General features: G+C 48.4%; 1 protein-coding gene and 1 long non-coding RNA gene across 2 annotated transcripts; one reads left to right on the forward strand and one right to left on the reverse strand.

Moving 5' to 3' along the window:
• Positions 1–338: 338 nt before the first annotated feature.
• On the reverse strand, positions 339–5,091 carry LOC130250047 (protein Mis18-alpha-like). The gene is made up of 6 exons (XM_056485361.1): positions 4,701–5,091; positions 4,449–4,515; positions 3,678–3,800; positions 2,555–2,648; positions 1,716–1,833; positions 339–475 (listed from the first exon to the last, which is right to left on the reverse strand). Exons 1-5 carry the CDS (start codon positions 4,948–4,950, stop codon positions 1,753–1,755), a joined length of 615 nt encoding a protein of 204 aa, XP_056341336.1. The 5' UTR covers positions 4,951–5,091; the 3' UTR covers positions 339–475; positions 1,716–1,752.
• Positions 5,089–14,164, forward strand: LOC130250049 (uncharacterized). The gene is made up of 3 exons (XR_008839887.1): positions 5,089–6,361; positions 10,065–10,164; positions 13,893–14,164. It is a non-coding gene; the product is annotated as an uncharacterized LOC130250049 (long non-coding RNA).
• The last annotated feature ends 512 nt before the right edge of the window (positions 14,165–14,676 follow it).

Below are 14,676 nucleotides of genomic sequence, written 5' to 3' on the forward strand. Positions count from 1 at the left end.
CGGCCAAGGAGCAGCACAGGGACGGAGACAGAGAGGCACGGCCAGCAGGACAGAGGCTCACCAAGAGAGGGGACGGTCAGGGAGGAGCACTGGGCAGCAGGTGCACACAGGTACAGGCAAAGGGACAGTGACAGGGACAAAGAAACACAGTCACGGTGCAGTCACTGTGCTGCCAGTGAATACCCTGATCTCCCCACCTTTTCTCAGGGAAATTTCACCTCCATCTGTTCCCTTCCCCTGCCAGTATCTCCATGTGATCAGAATGAACATGAGGAGAGGCTTCTGTGTTGCAGGTTCTTTGGAAATCGTACAGTGACTTTGAGACTGAGCAAGATGAGTAGGAGAAAACACAGAACCTTTATTGCCAACTAACATCAAACACCTTGCTCTGAAGAGAGAACAGCTCTCTGAAGAGAGAGCAGCTTGTTTTCACACGTACAAATTTCTCCAAGTTTCTTCAAGCTTCATCTGTTTCCTGGCATTGGGAGAAGTGAGAAGTGTTTAGCACAGCACAATTGAAAGAATGGTCTCATTTTCAGAAGACATACTTGAACAAGAACAGACAGCAACACCACTTTGAGTCAATTCGGGCACACGTTTCCCTTTTTGCAATCTGAGCTTTCTTCAGTCACGCTTGAAATTCTGAGTTCTCTCCCAATCCTTCCCTCTCCTCCCAGCTGCATCACAAATTACACTGAAGTAATGTGAGCTCCTGTGGCAGGTATGGCAATAACAAAATGTTTTAGTTACCTGAATAGAAAAGGATGCAAAACACATCACTGCAGGCTAAACTGGAGCACTGCTTCAAAACAGGGCAGTGGGGGGTAGAAGCTTTTCTAAGAGAAACAGTGCCTACCAATGGGGCAGAATGGGGATATTCATTCCAAGTTAAAGCCAAATCCAAAACAAAACCCCAATCACTTTTTGAGATTATTCTTGCTTTATACCACAATTGCTTGCTTTTAGTGAAAAACACTAGGTGGAACACTCCTACTCTATGAGAAACACTGACAATTAGTCAAATGTACAGAAAATCAAACACAACCAAAACAGCAGCATTAACACAAAAAACCCTGCTGAATTAACTGCTCAAATATATACCAAGCCTTGCTGAAAGGAGTGTCACCATCAGCCTGGTTTCGTTTCCTCCCTTTGAAGCTGTAAAATAACTGACCTTCAACACCTCATGGAAAAGCATTTATCTAATGCTACAAGAAAAGCCTTTTCTTACACCATATTTTAGCCCCGAACTTGCAAATCCCCCACCAAAGTAACAATTAACCACATATAGCAATGGAGTCATTACTGTCTTTGAGCATGAGTCAAGCTAAAGCTATAGAGAAAAGAAAAAGAAAAGTGACTTCATGTTGTTCCTTTGGAAATTACAGAGTCACAGGGAGGTTTTCTATTAGCTTAGGAAAATGCACACCCAGTTCAGCAGATACTGAATAGCAGGGAATAATCAGGGGATAAATGCTTTGCTTCCAGGGACAAAAACTGAAATAAATATTTACATTACATCAGGAGACTACAGACTGCCTGATCAGAAGTCCTTATTCAGAAAAAAACCCTGGGGTGTCATCTCAAGGGACATCAGAAGAAATCTTTGGCTGGGACACAGCATGGGTCAGCACCGCTCCACCCGTGGCCTGCAGCCCTTTCCCATCTTTGCAATGTCCCCACAGACCCCAGAGGATTCCAGAGCCAAGTTTCACCTTGGCCATTGTCCTGCAGCTCAACTTGCATTTCCTCTCAGACCGGCCCGTGCAGAGCAGCCACACGAGACTCAATAGTGCTCAGTTTTGTCTCCAGAGCTCTGACTATCATATCTACCTGCAAAATAACCAGGGAAAGGCACTTGGTTACACACAGATATTGACAACACAAAGAGCACGTTTGGTCATCAGAGAGGGCTCAGATCTGATCGCACATCACCAACTCTTTTCATGTGATTCTTCCCCTGCTACTTTCATACTTTGACACCTCGCCCCACTCCAATATTCACTGTGCACACAGTAACTTTTTCCAGCCTTGGTCACTGTCAGAGCGCCACACTCAGCTTTTGCTGGACAACCTTCAGCTTCCACAGTCCACTTCCTTACACTTTGCTCACAGCTCTTCCTACCTGCAGTCACAAGATTTTAGTAGAGCAAAACATCAACTTGATTTATGATGTAATATTTCAATACAAAGTTACAGCAAAAGCATTAAGTCCATTTGTACAAAAGGCAGAAGAAACATGACTAAAAGTTAAGTGAAGATCTGGAGATGTGAATCAGAACTAACTAGAAACAACATACCAAATTACTGAGACATAAATATGAACCTAATGCTGTGCTCAATAAACAGAAAATGCTAATTACCATGAAAATTGAAGGAAAAGCTACTGAAAATCTTGCATAATACAGGATACCAATGACACGAAGGCATCCAGTGCATGTTACAATGCAAGGAATCGCTCTAGGTGAAATAAGCTATTCTCAGAAATTATTGAAGCACATTAAGGTTTCACAGAGGTGATTTAAACAAAGAATGAGATAACGTCAAATCTCACCCTTTGCAGCTCCTCTTGGAAGACAGCTCGACTTTCAAGAGTAAGGGGCTCCTCATGAATAACAGCTTGCTTTTCTGTGGTTCCTAGAATATAGCTGAGATGCCACAGTTTAGGTCATGTACTTCCTACTCTGAAGCCAAAAACCCAAACACAGCACTGCTTTAGAGCCCTGAGAGACAGCCACGGATTCTGGGGCTACAGGATACAATGAAAAATTGCAACAAGTGCAGCACTGGCTAGGAGAAGCAGCATTACTCTCCAAGAAAGCGCCATTGTGCAGCCAGGTTAGTGCTTCAGAGAATTTGACTGCTGTGGAAAAACACCAACGTATCATATCTCTGGAATGAAGAAAAAAACCCCAAAACCACTGTCCAGAGTTGGAAGGTGAACATCCACAGCAATACAGCAAAATAAATGGGAACTTCAGAAAAAGACAGAGATATTAAAACTAGTCCAGATGAACAATCACTGTCTATTAAAACAATGCTTGCATAAAAGAATTGCGACATGGAGCCTAAATTCAGGATATAGTTATGGAAGAATACTTTAAGACCACTTTTAAGTACCATAAACACCTAAACCGAAGCACACTTTCATTTTCCAGACAGATTTGAAAACAGCTGAGAGTCTCAAGCACATACTCACTTGTCAGATTTGCCTTTGCCCACCTTAGCAAGGACAGAGTAGATGTGGGCAGTACAGGTCAGACCCACCCCAAGTTCTGCCTGAGCCCCTCTGGCCACACTTGCTGCTGACAATGCTGACCCCTTACAGGCTGCAGCCAGGCTTATTTGGTGCTTGGTTTGTGTACTCTTCTGATCAATGAGAAGGAACCCTCCCATGCCCTGGGCCTGGTGATATTTTCTTGGCTGGAATGCAATTTCTCATACAAAAGGCAGACCATGTTGTTTTGTTTTGTTTTTTTCCCAGGATTTGCCTTACACAGGTTCCTCACAGCTGAGTACTATGATGCCAACAGCAGCTGTACAGAAAACCACTCTGGGACAGAGCAGCAGAAAAAGCTGCCTCTAGACTTGCCAGAGTATAACAGAAGCACCCTCAGTGCAATGCCTGGTGAGTGAAGTGGAGCTGGCAGGCTGACCCATAAACATTCAGCATTTACCTTTCAACAGAGTCAACACTGAAACAGAACAAATCTCTCTTGTAGTCGAGATGCCTTGGAGTGCACCTGTAGATGCTGCCAAGTGTCCTTGAGCAGCCAGAGCAGAATAAGGTTTGTACCATGCTGTAAGTAAGAAATAACATCTATTCAGAAGAAAATAAAAGGAAGCACTTCTACTCCTCCCTTTCCTAAAACAAAATAATGCATTAGAATTTTTTTTAAGCATTCATTCTTGCTTTACACAGTGTAAATTATGAGCAGTCATCTTTCAGCCTGATTTTGCAACAGCTTCTTAGGCTGACTGACCTCAGCAAGACCATCAGAATCACTAAACTGTGGAAGGGACCTCAAAGCTCATCCCACTCCACCCCTTGCCATAGGCAGGGACACCTTTCACTATCCCAGTTTGCTCCAAGCTCCATCCAGCCTGGCCTTGGACACTTCCAGGCATCCAGGGGCAGCCACAGCTTTTCTGTGCACCCTGTACCAGGGCCTCCACACTCTCCCAGGAAACAATTTCTTCCTGATATTTAATCTAAAACTGCTTTCCTTCATCCTAAGGCCATTCCCCTTGTCTATCACGACATGTCCTTGGGAGAAATCCTGCTGCCTTAGGCAATAAGCAGAACGTGCAGACCACTCAAAGTAAGTGTTCCAGGGGCTCTCGGGGGCACACGAGCGCTCCGGGCCCTTGACCGGGCTTGTCCTCAGCGCCTTCTCCGGGAACCTCTCAGTGCCCCGGCACTGTGCCCAGCCAGGACCGGCGCTCACCATCCGTACTCGCCGGGGAGCATCGAGAGCTTCCGCTCCGGGTCTACGGTGACGCTGGCGGCCGCACCTGCAGCGGGAGAGAGGGAGAGAAGGAGGGAGAGAATGAGGGAGGGAGGGAGGGAGAGAATGAGGGAGGAAGGGAGGGAGAGAATGAGGGAGAGATCGAGGGAGGGAGAGAACGAGGGAGGGAGAGAAGGAAGGAGGGAGGCAGTGACCGCGGGGTCGCGCCGGGATGGCAGGGCCGGCACTCACTGCGCAGCACGATGCAGCCGCTCTCCTCGTCATTGAACTCCCAGCTCGTGGTGTCGCCCACGGGCCGCCTGCAGCCGCCGCACATAAACACCATGGGCATGGGGGCTGCGTCCCCCTGCTGCTCCTGCTGCTGCTCGGCCCGGCCGCCGCCCGCCTCCAGCGGCGACAGCGAGGACTCCAGATCCGAGCACAGCGCCATCGTGTCCCGCCCGCCCGCCGAGGGAGCGGCAGCGGCCCTGCTTCCCGACATCGCCTTCGAATCGCCCGCCGAGGAAGCGGCAGTGACACCGGACACCGCCCCGGAGCAGCCCGCCCGCCGAGGGCTGCCCCGGAACCGCTCCTGGGGTCTGGCCCGGAACCGCTCCTGAGCCCGGCCCGGGACCGCTCCTGGGCCCTGGCCAGAGATCGCCCGCCCCTGGGGCCTGCCCCACGAACCGCTCCTGAACTTGGCCCGGGACCGCTCCTGGGGCTCGGCCCGGGACCGCTCCTGAGCCCGGCTCCTGGGCCCTGGCCAGAGATCGCCCGCTCCTGGGGCCTGGCCCGGGACCGCTCCTGAGGCCTGCCCCCCGAACCGCTCCTGAGCCCGGCCCGGGACCGCTCCTGGGCCCTGGCGAGAGATCGCCCGCTCGCCGAGGGCTGCCCCGGAGTCGCCCCCGCACCGCCCGTGGGGCGTTTGGACCTCGTGCGGTCACGGAACCAAAGAGAAGGGTGTGCTTATTCCAATACACCCTCATATACGAAGCGTTTTATCAAGTCACATCTCATTCAGAAAACGTCCTGAGCTGGCAGGGCCTCACAAGCGCCATCCAGTCCAACCCCTGGCCCTGCACGGACACCCCGACAATCGCACCCTGGCAGCGCTGTCCAAACGCTCCTGGAGCTCTGTGGGGCCGTGCCCGTTCCCTGGGGAGCCTGGGCAGTGCCCAGCACCCTCGGGCGAAGAACCTTTCCCTGGTATCCAACATAAACCCCTCCAGACACAGCTCCAGCCGTTCCCTGGGTCCTGTCCCTGTCTCCCACATGGAGCAGAGACCGGAGCTGCCTCTCGGGAGGAGATGCAGCCCCGGCGAGCTCTGACCTCAGCCTCCTCCGGGCTGAACAGGCCAAGCGCCCTCGGCCACTCCCGGTGTGGCCCCTCCAGACCACAGCCCTTCCCACCCAGATACATTCAGGAATGTTTTTCAGCCCAGCTGTGCTCAGGAGCGCCCAGGAACAGTGCATTGCTCCGAGAGAAGGGTTTGTGACCCAGCTGGCACTTGTCCACCCTGTCCCTAGGTTACGGGACACGCATTGCACTTGAAAACATGCTGAGGAATAACATGAGTGTCTGGCAAGAAGCGAAGATTGCATTTTCAGGGCTGCTCTTACATCTGTGCCATACATTATTACTCATTGCCACTAGATGTTTTCAGTCCCAAGGCAGTCCTTGAGCTGCGGGACCCCAGAGTGATTGGCACAGGCATCAGTTGTGCAATTCTCTTTCTGAGGGCGCTGAAGTACAATGAAGCAAAGCAGTGGGTCGGAGTTCTGAGCTGGCTTAAAAGGCACCACTGACATGGCTAACAGGACAAACTCCTCTGAGTATTTCTGGTCTTATGAATATTACTGGGATTACATAGATCCAATTCCAGTAGATGGAAGCAAGTTGGAGGTTAATAAATGTAAGTATTGGGGAATAGTAGGTGCTAATCTAGCACAGGGAAAATGTTGCACAGCTTATCTCACTGACATGGTTTTGTTTTCATCTTGGGACAAGGCTGACATTGCCACTGGTAAACATTCAGACTTTTAGTAAAGGAAATGTATGTTTCCTCTAGCCAGGAACAATAAGCTGCAAACATGTTCTTTTATCTTTCTTCCTTTGATTTAGTGCTGCTGAGCTAATAAAGCAATAATATCTATTATTGTGCTAATGCTTTGCTGCTATGGAAACTGACTCTGCTGGGCTTTGCATTTTATTTTCAAAGGATATGAAGTAGCATTCACCCAACTCACCTTGCAATAGCTCGTTGCATTTCACACCTGGCTTTGCACAGTGAAACAGCAGTGTCTTTTTATGGCTACTTACAGTGGCAAATGATTTTGGTTTTTCTAATATAACTGCAGTGGTTAGGTGTTGCTAAAGTAAATTATAAGCTGCATCAGGGTGGATTAACCAAGGGTGGTGGATGGACTGACAAAGACCAAGGGAGAGCAGGTAAGGTGCTCTGGAGTCATTTATGCTGCAGGCAGTGCTTTCCCTTGATTTTTGTCAAGCCTCTGCCTGAGGCTGTATCTTCAGTTAATTACCAAAGCTCTGGGCTTTACTCATTGCAGTTTAGTTTACTGAAGATGGCTGCAACTGTTCAGATGTGGTTTCAGAGACTAAAATTGTTTTTCCCAAGGTTATTGCAGTGAAATTATTATATATTCCAGGAAAATGTGACGGCCTTTCAGAACATCTTCATGTCTCTCTCTCTAACAATGCAAGAAACTGCCTTTCTGATGGCGAAGGTTGAATTAGCCTGTGTTAGGAGCTGCTTGTCCTTCTCTTTCTTGGACAGCAGTAGGAAAAAGGAGCAGAAACTGACCCTGCACCACCTCTAGAAAAGTTTTTTTCCGTGCATTCAGATCACCTGAGGGTTTATTGCCTCCGAACTTAGAGCACCACACCTTAAAGAAAGTGGTGTGAATATCCACACCCTTCCACACAGAAAATCTTGCTCTTTAATGCTGTAGAGCAAGATTTGGTGCTGCTGGGACCAGGCAAGTTATGGACAGCTCCTCTGATTCTCTTAATTTTAAAGTCAGGGCAGATTATTACCCCCAGGGTAAATTCCACCAGGGAAATCCCAAACTGCTTAGCTAAGCTAGATGTAAGTCTCTGGCATGTGGCTGGCATAGCAAAACCCAAAAATCAGGATTAAACTTTCCCCTGTTTCCTCCTTAATGACATTTTTCTACCATTTGGATCACCTGGTGGATAACAGAGATGATGTTTGTGTTATAGCACTTCCCTCCCTGGCAATTAATAAGATTTCTCTTTCTTCAGCTGCCTGTTTTCTTGAAATTTGTAGAAACTGAGCTTCTGAGAAAAGATGTTCACCCTCTGTTAAATTTAATTTAAATTTGTTGCCAATTCTGAGGAGGAAATTACCCCATATGTGCTTATGAATGATCTCATCAGACTTATTTCCCTTAAAAAGCAAGGTAAACTGATCTTGTATTTAGTTTTTTGTCCCACTTGTTCTCTCCCCCTAAAGAAGAGAAGTCTGCCACCTTTCAGGCATTTTTATATTCAAAAGAGATGAAAATATACATTTTTCCATGTCAGCAGCCTAGGAGGAATAGAGGCTGCATCCTTTTGGTACTATTATTCTTCCTTCTCCAAATACCAATAGAAGAACAGTGGATTGCAAGTTCTAGTGAAAACACCAAGGGAAATGATTCCACAGCTGGTTAGGTTTTCTCCTCATTTTGAGTAAAAGCACCAGTCAAGCAATGAATGTACCTTGCAGGTTTTCCTGTCCTGGCATAATATTTACATTTTTTACCACGAGAAGCCGCCTCTGGGATTATTGGCTTCATGTGCTCAGGGCCATTGCTGGGGCAGCCCAAGGGAACTGCACAGTCGCCCTAAACCCAGGATGGGATTGCAGTTCCCTACTTCAGTTGTGCCTGCGAAGGTTTTTATATTTTTTTCAATAAAAAATATCTGAATCTCTGCACTTCTTTTCCTCTGTTGTGTGGCTGGTCCCTGAAACTTTGTGAGACTGAATTTGTCTCATGAAAATGAATCTAAACCCAGATAAAAAGATAAACCCAGATAAAAAGCCATGGTCTTGCTTTCTATTTGTAAAGTTGAGCATGTCTCTCAATTTTGTACGAAAATAATGAAAAATCTTAATTGGTCCATGAACTTGTAGGCTATTTAAAAACATGCACACACACATGCACAAAAAGTGATGGCAAAATTTAGCAATATGAAAGCTTTTTTTAGATTGGTAAGATATAAAAATATGTTATTCAAGTTTTAAAAAAATACCTGTTGCAGAATTTAAACCCAGGAAATTTTGCTTCAAGGTCCACCTGAGCCCTGGAGCCAATTTATTTAGCTTCAGTGAATTCCATGAAATGTATTTAAACTGTTTTTAAAAGAAAAAGCAAAACCAGCTCTGATAGGGAATTCTATAAATCCAAACTCTTAATTTCTGTCCCAATGGCATGGAACACTTCAAAACTTTGGGTTTTTCAAAATGTCCCTGGGAAAAGGAAGAATAAAATAAGCTGCCCCTCCCCACTGATATTTCTCAGTAGCCCAGCCAAAACTCAGGTTTCTGATAAGCGTACAGCTGGCCAGCTCTAGTTTTGAGTTTTAAAGGAGCTGGACTAATTCCCTTAATCTCTTTGTGGCTTTGATGCCAACACATACTGAACTTTTTCACAAAGAAACACTCAATCAAACATACTGGACCTGTTTCAAAGAACACAATGTTTTCTGTACTTTCAGAGGGAAGATTTATTTTATCTTGGTCAATATTTGTCTCTGGAGTCAGTGACCCTTCTTTTTCCACCTCATCTAAAGTGAGTCACCGGCTGTGAATCCAGGGCAGATCCCAAACTTCCCAAGGCCACCACCACCACAGTGATCCCAGGAAGGGGCATTTTTGAACACTGGCCAAATGTGCTGTGGGAGCAGGAGCAGATTCATCCCCTCCCTCAGAGCCCAAAGCTCAGGCAATAACTGGCACAGCGCTGTAGCCTTCAAGAAAGAGCAGCTCCCTTTGCTCCCCCAGGCACCTCACACTCCACTAAACCAACTGAGAACACACTTTGGCACGGGGAATCCTCTTCTTCCTTAAGGAAAGAGTTTGCTCCTGGCAAAGCAGGCAATATCTTGCAGTATTTTATGGTGGTTGCAGGGGCACTGCAGCTGAACAGGGCAAGGGGCACATTCTTTCCCACTGCACTGGTGTGCTAGGAGTGTCACAGGGACTTGGCAACAAACTTCCCTTGCTCTTTCTCTTGGTATAAAATGCTTTCAAGGCTGGAATTCCCTTCCTGAGGGCCTGCAGGATTAGGCAGCAACCACTCAGGCTTCCTGCACTGTGGTTGTGTAAAAGGAACCATATTCAAATATCTACACAGTTCTAGTCATCACAACACTCTGGAGGCTTTTCCCAACCCCTCCCTCATCCCTGTTACCATCCACTGTGAGGAGGCTCACAAGACCTTTAACAAATTGGCACTTAGATTCCTCTCTCTGAAAGGAGAAACTGAATGAATCAAATGGCACACCTTTAGTGGAGATGATAAACCATCTTGCTGTGTTTTATTTTTGCCATGAAAAATGCACATGACCGAATTACTGTGCTGTGTCCACAGACTCCATCGTCATTGCCTTTTGGGTCGGCCTTGCTGCATTTGTGACCTTTCTTTTCCTTATTCTACTGTGTATGTCCTGCTCTGGATCAACGCCAGCAAAGTAAGTATAACCAGGGATAAAGTAAGTAGATACTGGTGGGAAAAAATAACCTGCAGGAAACGTTCACTGCCTCGAGTGATCCAGTAATGACGCACAATGTTTATAACTACACAGAGGTGATACTTTTTCTGTCAGTATTTGGTTAGAGTGTCTCTTGACCCACTGTTCCTCCTAATGCATTTGCCCACTGCTCCTCCTTTATCAGATCAGGACGCAGAAAATTCAGCTCAGCAGGTTGGGCAGAGATTCAGGATTAGGTCACAAACACGCAGAGGGGAAACAGCAGTCAAAAGGAGCACTAATAGTCTCATTTATTGGCTCCCTAGAGCCTCTGGCATGCTCACAAAAGGTAACAAAAACAAAAAGGCAGTTTACCCAAATAAACCACAAAGCAGGAGGCAGACTAACAACACAACAGACATGGAAATGGACATGAAACTGCAGGGTAGAAGAGGCATGTTACCAAAAACTTACTCTTCCTAAAAAACTGGTAGGAAAAATCTGTGCACATGAAAATCTCAGAGTGTCTGGAAGAAGCCACTAGTGTAAACTTGCACCCCCCTGCTCTCTCATCCTCTCTGCAGTGTCACCCACCCACTGCCCTTGGCATGACAACCATCCAATATCTGTATGGAAACCTCATGTCTCTTTTCCTATGATAATCTGATACACTCACCCAACAAATGCACACTTACGTCACTGGTCAAGGCAGGAGAACTTTTACCTTCATCATTTCTGTGCTTATCCATCTCTGTCAAGCCAAGGAACATACAGGACCCTGTGTGCTCTCCCAGCTCGCCCACATCCTGGGGAGGGGAGGCAGCTTCTCCAGCACCCTGTGCCAGGGCCTCTCCACCCTCACAGCCAAGATTTCCTCCCCAACATCCCATCAAACCCTGCCCTCTGGCAGTGTTAAGCCATTCCCCCTGTCCTGTCCCCCCCATCCCTTATCCCAAGTCTCTCTCCAGCTCTCCTGGAGCCCCTTTAGGCCCTGGAAGGGGCTCTAAGGTCTCCCTGGAGCCTTCTGCAGGTGAACACCTCCAGCTTTCCCAGCCTGGCTCCAGAGCTGAGGGGCTTTACCCTTCAGAGCATCTCTATGGCTTCCTCTGCACTTCTTCCAACAGCTCCAGATATTTCTTGTGCTGGACCCCAGGGCTGGGGCAGCTCTGGAGGTGGGGGTCTCACCAGAGTGGGGGAGAGGAGCAGAATCCCACCTGCCTTGGCAGATTCCTCCCCCCCCATCACCTCTTTTGATGCAGTGTGGATGCAATTTTGGCTATGCATGACACCCACCTCTTCCCCCACTGTGTAACACCAAGGGTTAACTCTCTTGGCAAGGGCACACCACCCTCCACAGCAGAGTGCCTTGTTCTTACCTGCACATCTGCACAGAAACAAGTCACTGTCAGTGTCTTCCCAAAGGCCTATGCAACAGCACTGTTTACTTATGCCACAGGGGAATCCTTAGACACTGAGAGGTCCTGGACCTGAATCCATGATCTGATTACACCATACGCTTCTCTGCAATACCAAATGACTTGGTGCCAATTTTGATGGATGTTTGGGAGAGGCTGATGCCTGTACAAGCCCTGCAGTGAGGTATCCATGTCCCAGTCCCTTTTGTCAGCACTGCACTATCCCACAGAAATAAAACAAAAGATCTGGAGCATGGGACCAGTGATTTCAAACCTGCTAAGGCAGCTGATGATCATACTGCTGGGATGCAGAGCATTAACATTTGCTTCAATGATGTGTATTAACATCCAAAACGATACAAAAAAATAAGGGTTTGTGGCTGGAGATGGTTCCTGGCCAAGGCTGGAACTTCACACCATGCAAAGAGGACAGGTTGAGCTCCTTCCAGGTGTCCCATGCATTTCACTGGAGGCTGTGCATTCCTGATAGCCATGCACAACACAAATCTTCTGGCTATCACTTTCCTACCAGATGGTGTAATGTTGGAGAGAAACCCAAGTTGGATGCCTAGAGAGTTAGAAGATCTGTGTCTCATCCCTCATCCATGTTTCTTGCTCTCAGAGAGGCTCAATCAAGGTCCCCAAGGCTCCCTGCTGGCTCCAGACAGATCTCTTGCAGTAAGAAATTCCATTCAGTATTTGGATGTGATGGTGTATGACCACCCTCATAGGAAATCACAGATGTGCAGCTGCCTTTATCCTTCAAATCCCACTTCCCTCAAAAAATGACATCAGACATTGTCACTGTACTTGTCTGTCCAAACCCACAGAGTCTGGAATTGGCTTCCCTGTTCTTTGAAAGACTGTTTCATTTGTACCTTATCTCAGCTCTAGTTCTGTGATTTTGCCTGGGCAGGGGTCAGTCGCAGCACTGCCTAAATGTGACCTAGCTTGTCCAGGTCAGTCTCTTTGGGTACCTGGACACTGGAACTCTTCCAGCCTCCTCCAACCTCTCTGCTGTTCCAGAGGAGCTCAACAATTAACAGAGTTGGCCACAGTTCTCCTCAGACAGTCCCCAGGCCTCGGGGATGCAAGTTCTCCAGCTGATTTTAAAATACGGATAGCTAACTGGTGGTATTTAGCTACTTGATAGACTGGAGAGAAAAACATCCTGCTTTGGTAAGAATTTTTTTTTGTCTTGCTTCTGTCAAACAAAGAGGAAATATGTCTTGAATACACTCACAGCATAGCAAAGAAAATGCCAAACTTGCCTACCTTTGCTGGGTCTGCTGCTCAGACTTTGAGGGTTTGCTTCTGCTTTTTTAATTACTCGGCTCGGTTCGCCTGAACTGGGTGGCGTTCGCTGCGTTCGGCAGAGCTCGGCTGCGTTCGGCCGAGCTCGGTGCCGCTCGCTGCGCTCCCCGGAGCCCGGCTCGGTTCGGCAGAGCTCGGTTCGGTTCGGCTGAACTCGGTGCCGCTCGCTGCGCTCCCCGGAGCCCGGCTCGGTTCGGCAGAGCTCGGTTCGGTTCGGCTGAACTCGGCTCCGTTCGGCCGAGCTCGGTGCCGCTCGCTGCGCTCCCCGGAGCCCCGCTCGGCTCGGTTCGGTTCGGCCGAGCTCGGTGCCGCTCGCTGGGTTCCCCGGAGCCCCGCTCGGCTCGGTTCGGTTCGGCCGAGCTCGGTGCCGCTCGCTGGGTTCCCCGGAGTCCCGCTCGGCTCGGTTCGGTTCGGCCGAGCTCGGTGCCGCTCGCTGGGTTCCCCGGAGTCCCGCTCGGCTCCTGAGCGGGGAAAGCGCCTCTCGCTGTTTTCCTGGCACCGAGTCCCGCGGGCGGCCCGGCCATCGCATTGTCAGGAAAATTAATCCACAAACACCAGAGGTTCGTGTCCAAAAAAGAGACAGAGGAGTCCTGTAACTTCATTCAAATAAAGGGAAAGGCCATGGGCTTTTCCCATGCGGTCTCTCAAGCTGTTGGAGTACGCAGCCTCCTTTTTATCCTAATTTCCCAGCCACATTTCTTTCTCTCTTCCCCATTGGCTGAGGTGCTTGAAAAGTACAGATTTCCCGAATCGCCTAATACAGACCCTGTTCTAATGTGCATTTCCTTCCCTACCCCTGCTTTTTGTGTTTCTTGTTCTTTGCCTCTAAGTCCAGGAACTTAGCACGGCCTTGGGTGAGCAACAGTCTGTGTCAATTAGTGGAATTCCTCTGGAATTGATGGTTCCAGTCATTACTTCTTTCACCTATCAGTATCTGGGTTTATCTACCAGCAGGCCCACTGTTTGTTTGTAAAGACACCTCCTTCTCACTCTTTTCAGCACAGCTACGAACGGGAGTGCAGAGTCGGACAGGAATTCATTAGGCAGTGACTGCACTCGCACTAATTAATGGCCATGAGAGCATCCAGGAAAGCTGCCGGGACAGAGCACTTGCCACCGGAATGTGTTGGAATCACAGTGCGGTCCCAGCTGTTTGAAGTTTGGGAATGCTGTGGAACATGTTCAAGGTGTCAGTAATGTTTTTAAAAAGAAAGCAACCAAGGTGTGGTGGAAGAAAACAATAAATAGTATTGCCTACCTACTGTCACTCTCTTTGCCTTTTGTGATGTTGGCTGGCTCCAAGGGGGTAAATTAACTTCAGGTGGAGCTTTTGCTGCTGTTCTCGCTCGTGTGCTGAAATTCAGCAGAGTCCTTGTCACTTTACACATCAGAAAATACAAGTTCAGCAGAATTTCATATCTTCTAAGCTCATCTACTTCGGCTGGGTTTGGTCGAACTCAGGGTCGGTTTGGGTGAGCTCGTCTAGGTTCGGCTGGGCTCGGCTAAATATGGTTGGGATGGGCTGAAGATGGCTCGGTGCGGCTGAGCTCGGTCAGCTCGCCTGAGCTCAGTTTGGTACAGCTGGATTTGTCTCAGTTTGGCTTATCTCGCCTAGATTCAACAGAAGTCTGTTAGACTTGGTTTGGCCAAACTCAGTACCACTTGGTTGGTTGAGCTTGGCAAGAGACGCCGCGCAGGGAAAGCGGGGCCGCCTGACCTTAAACACGCAGAGCTCGCTGTTTTCCTGCACCAAGTCCCGCGGGCGGCCCGGCCATCGCACGGG

The sequence above is a fragment of the Oenanthe melanoleuca genome, chromosome 2 (genome assembly GCF_029582105.1).
Source record: "Oenanthe melanoleuca isolate GR-GAL-2019-014 chromosome 2, OMel1.0, whole genome shotgun sequence".
NCBI lineage: Eukaryota > Metazoa > Chordata > Aves > Passeriformes > Muscicapidae > Oenanthe > Oenanthe melanoleuca.

What these genes read in the sequence shown, in the direction of transcription:
- LOC130250047 (XM_056485361.1), bottom strand. Translation starts at nt 4,950, where the DNA reads ATGTCGGGAAGCAGGGCCGCTGCCGCTCCCTCGGCGGGCGGGCGGGAC. An exon ending in CTCCCCGGCGAGTACGGATG is followed by an intron (nt 3,801 to 4,448) that starts GTGAGCGCCGGT and finishes TCTTACTTACAG; the next exon opens with CATGGTACAAACCTTATTCT. An exon ending in TCCAAGAGGAGCTGCAAAGG is followed by an intron (nt 1,834 to 2,554) that starts GTGAGATTTGAC and finishes GTTATTTTGCAG; the next exon opens with GTAGATATGATAGTCAGAGC.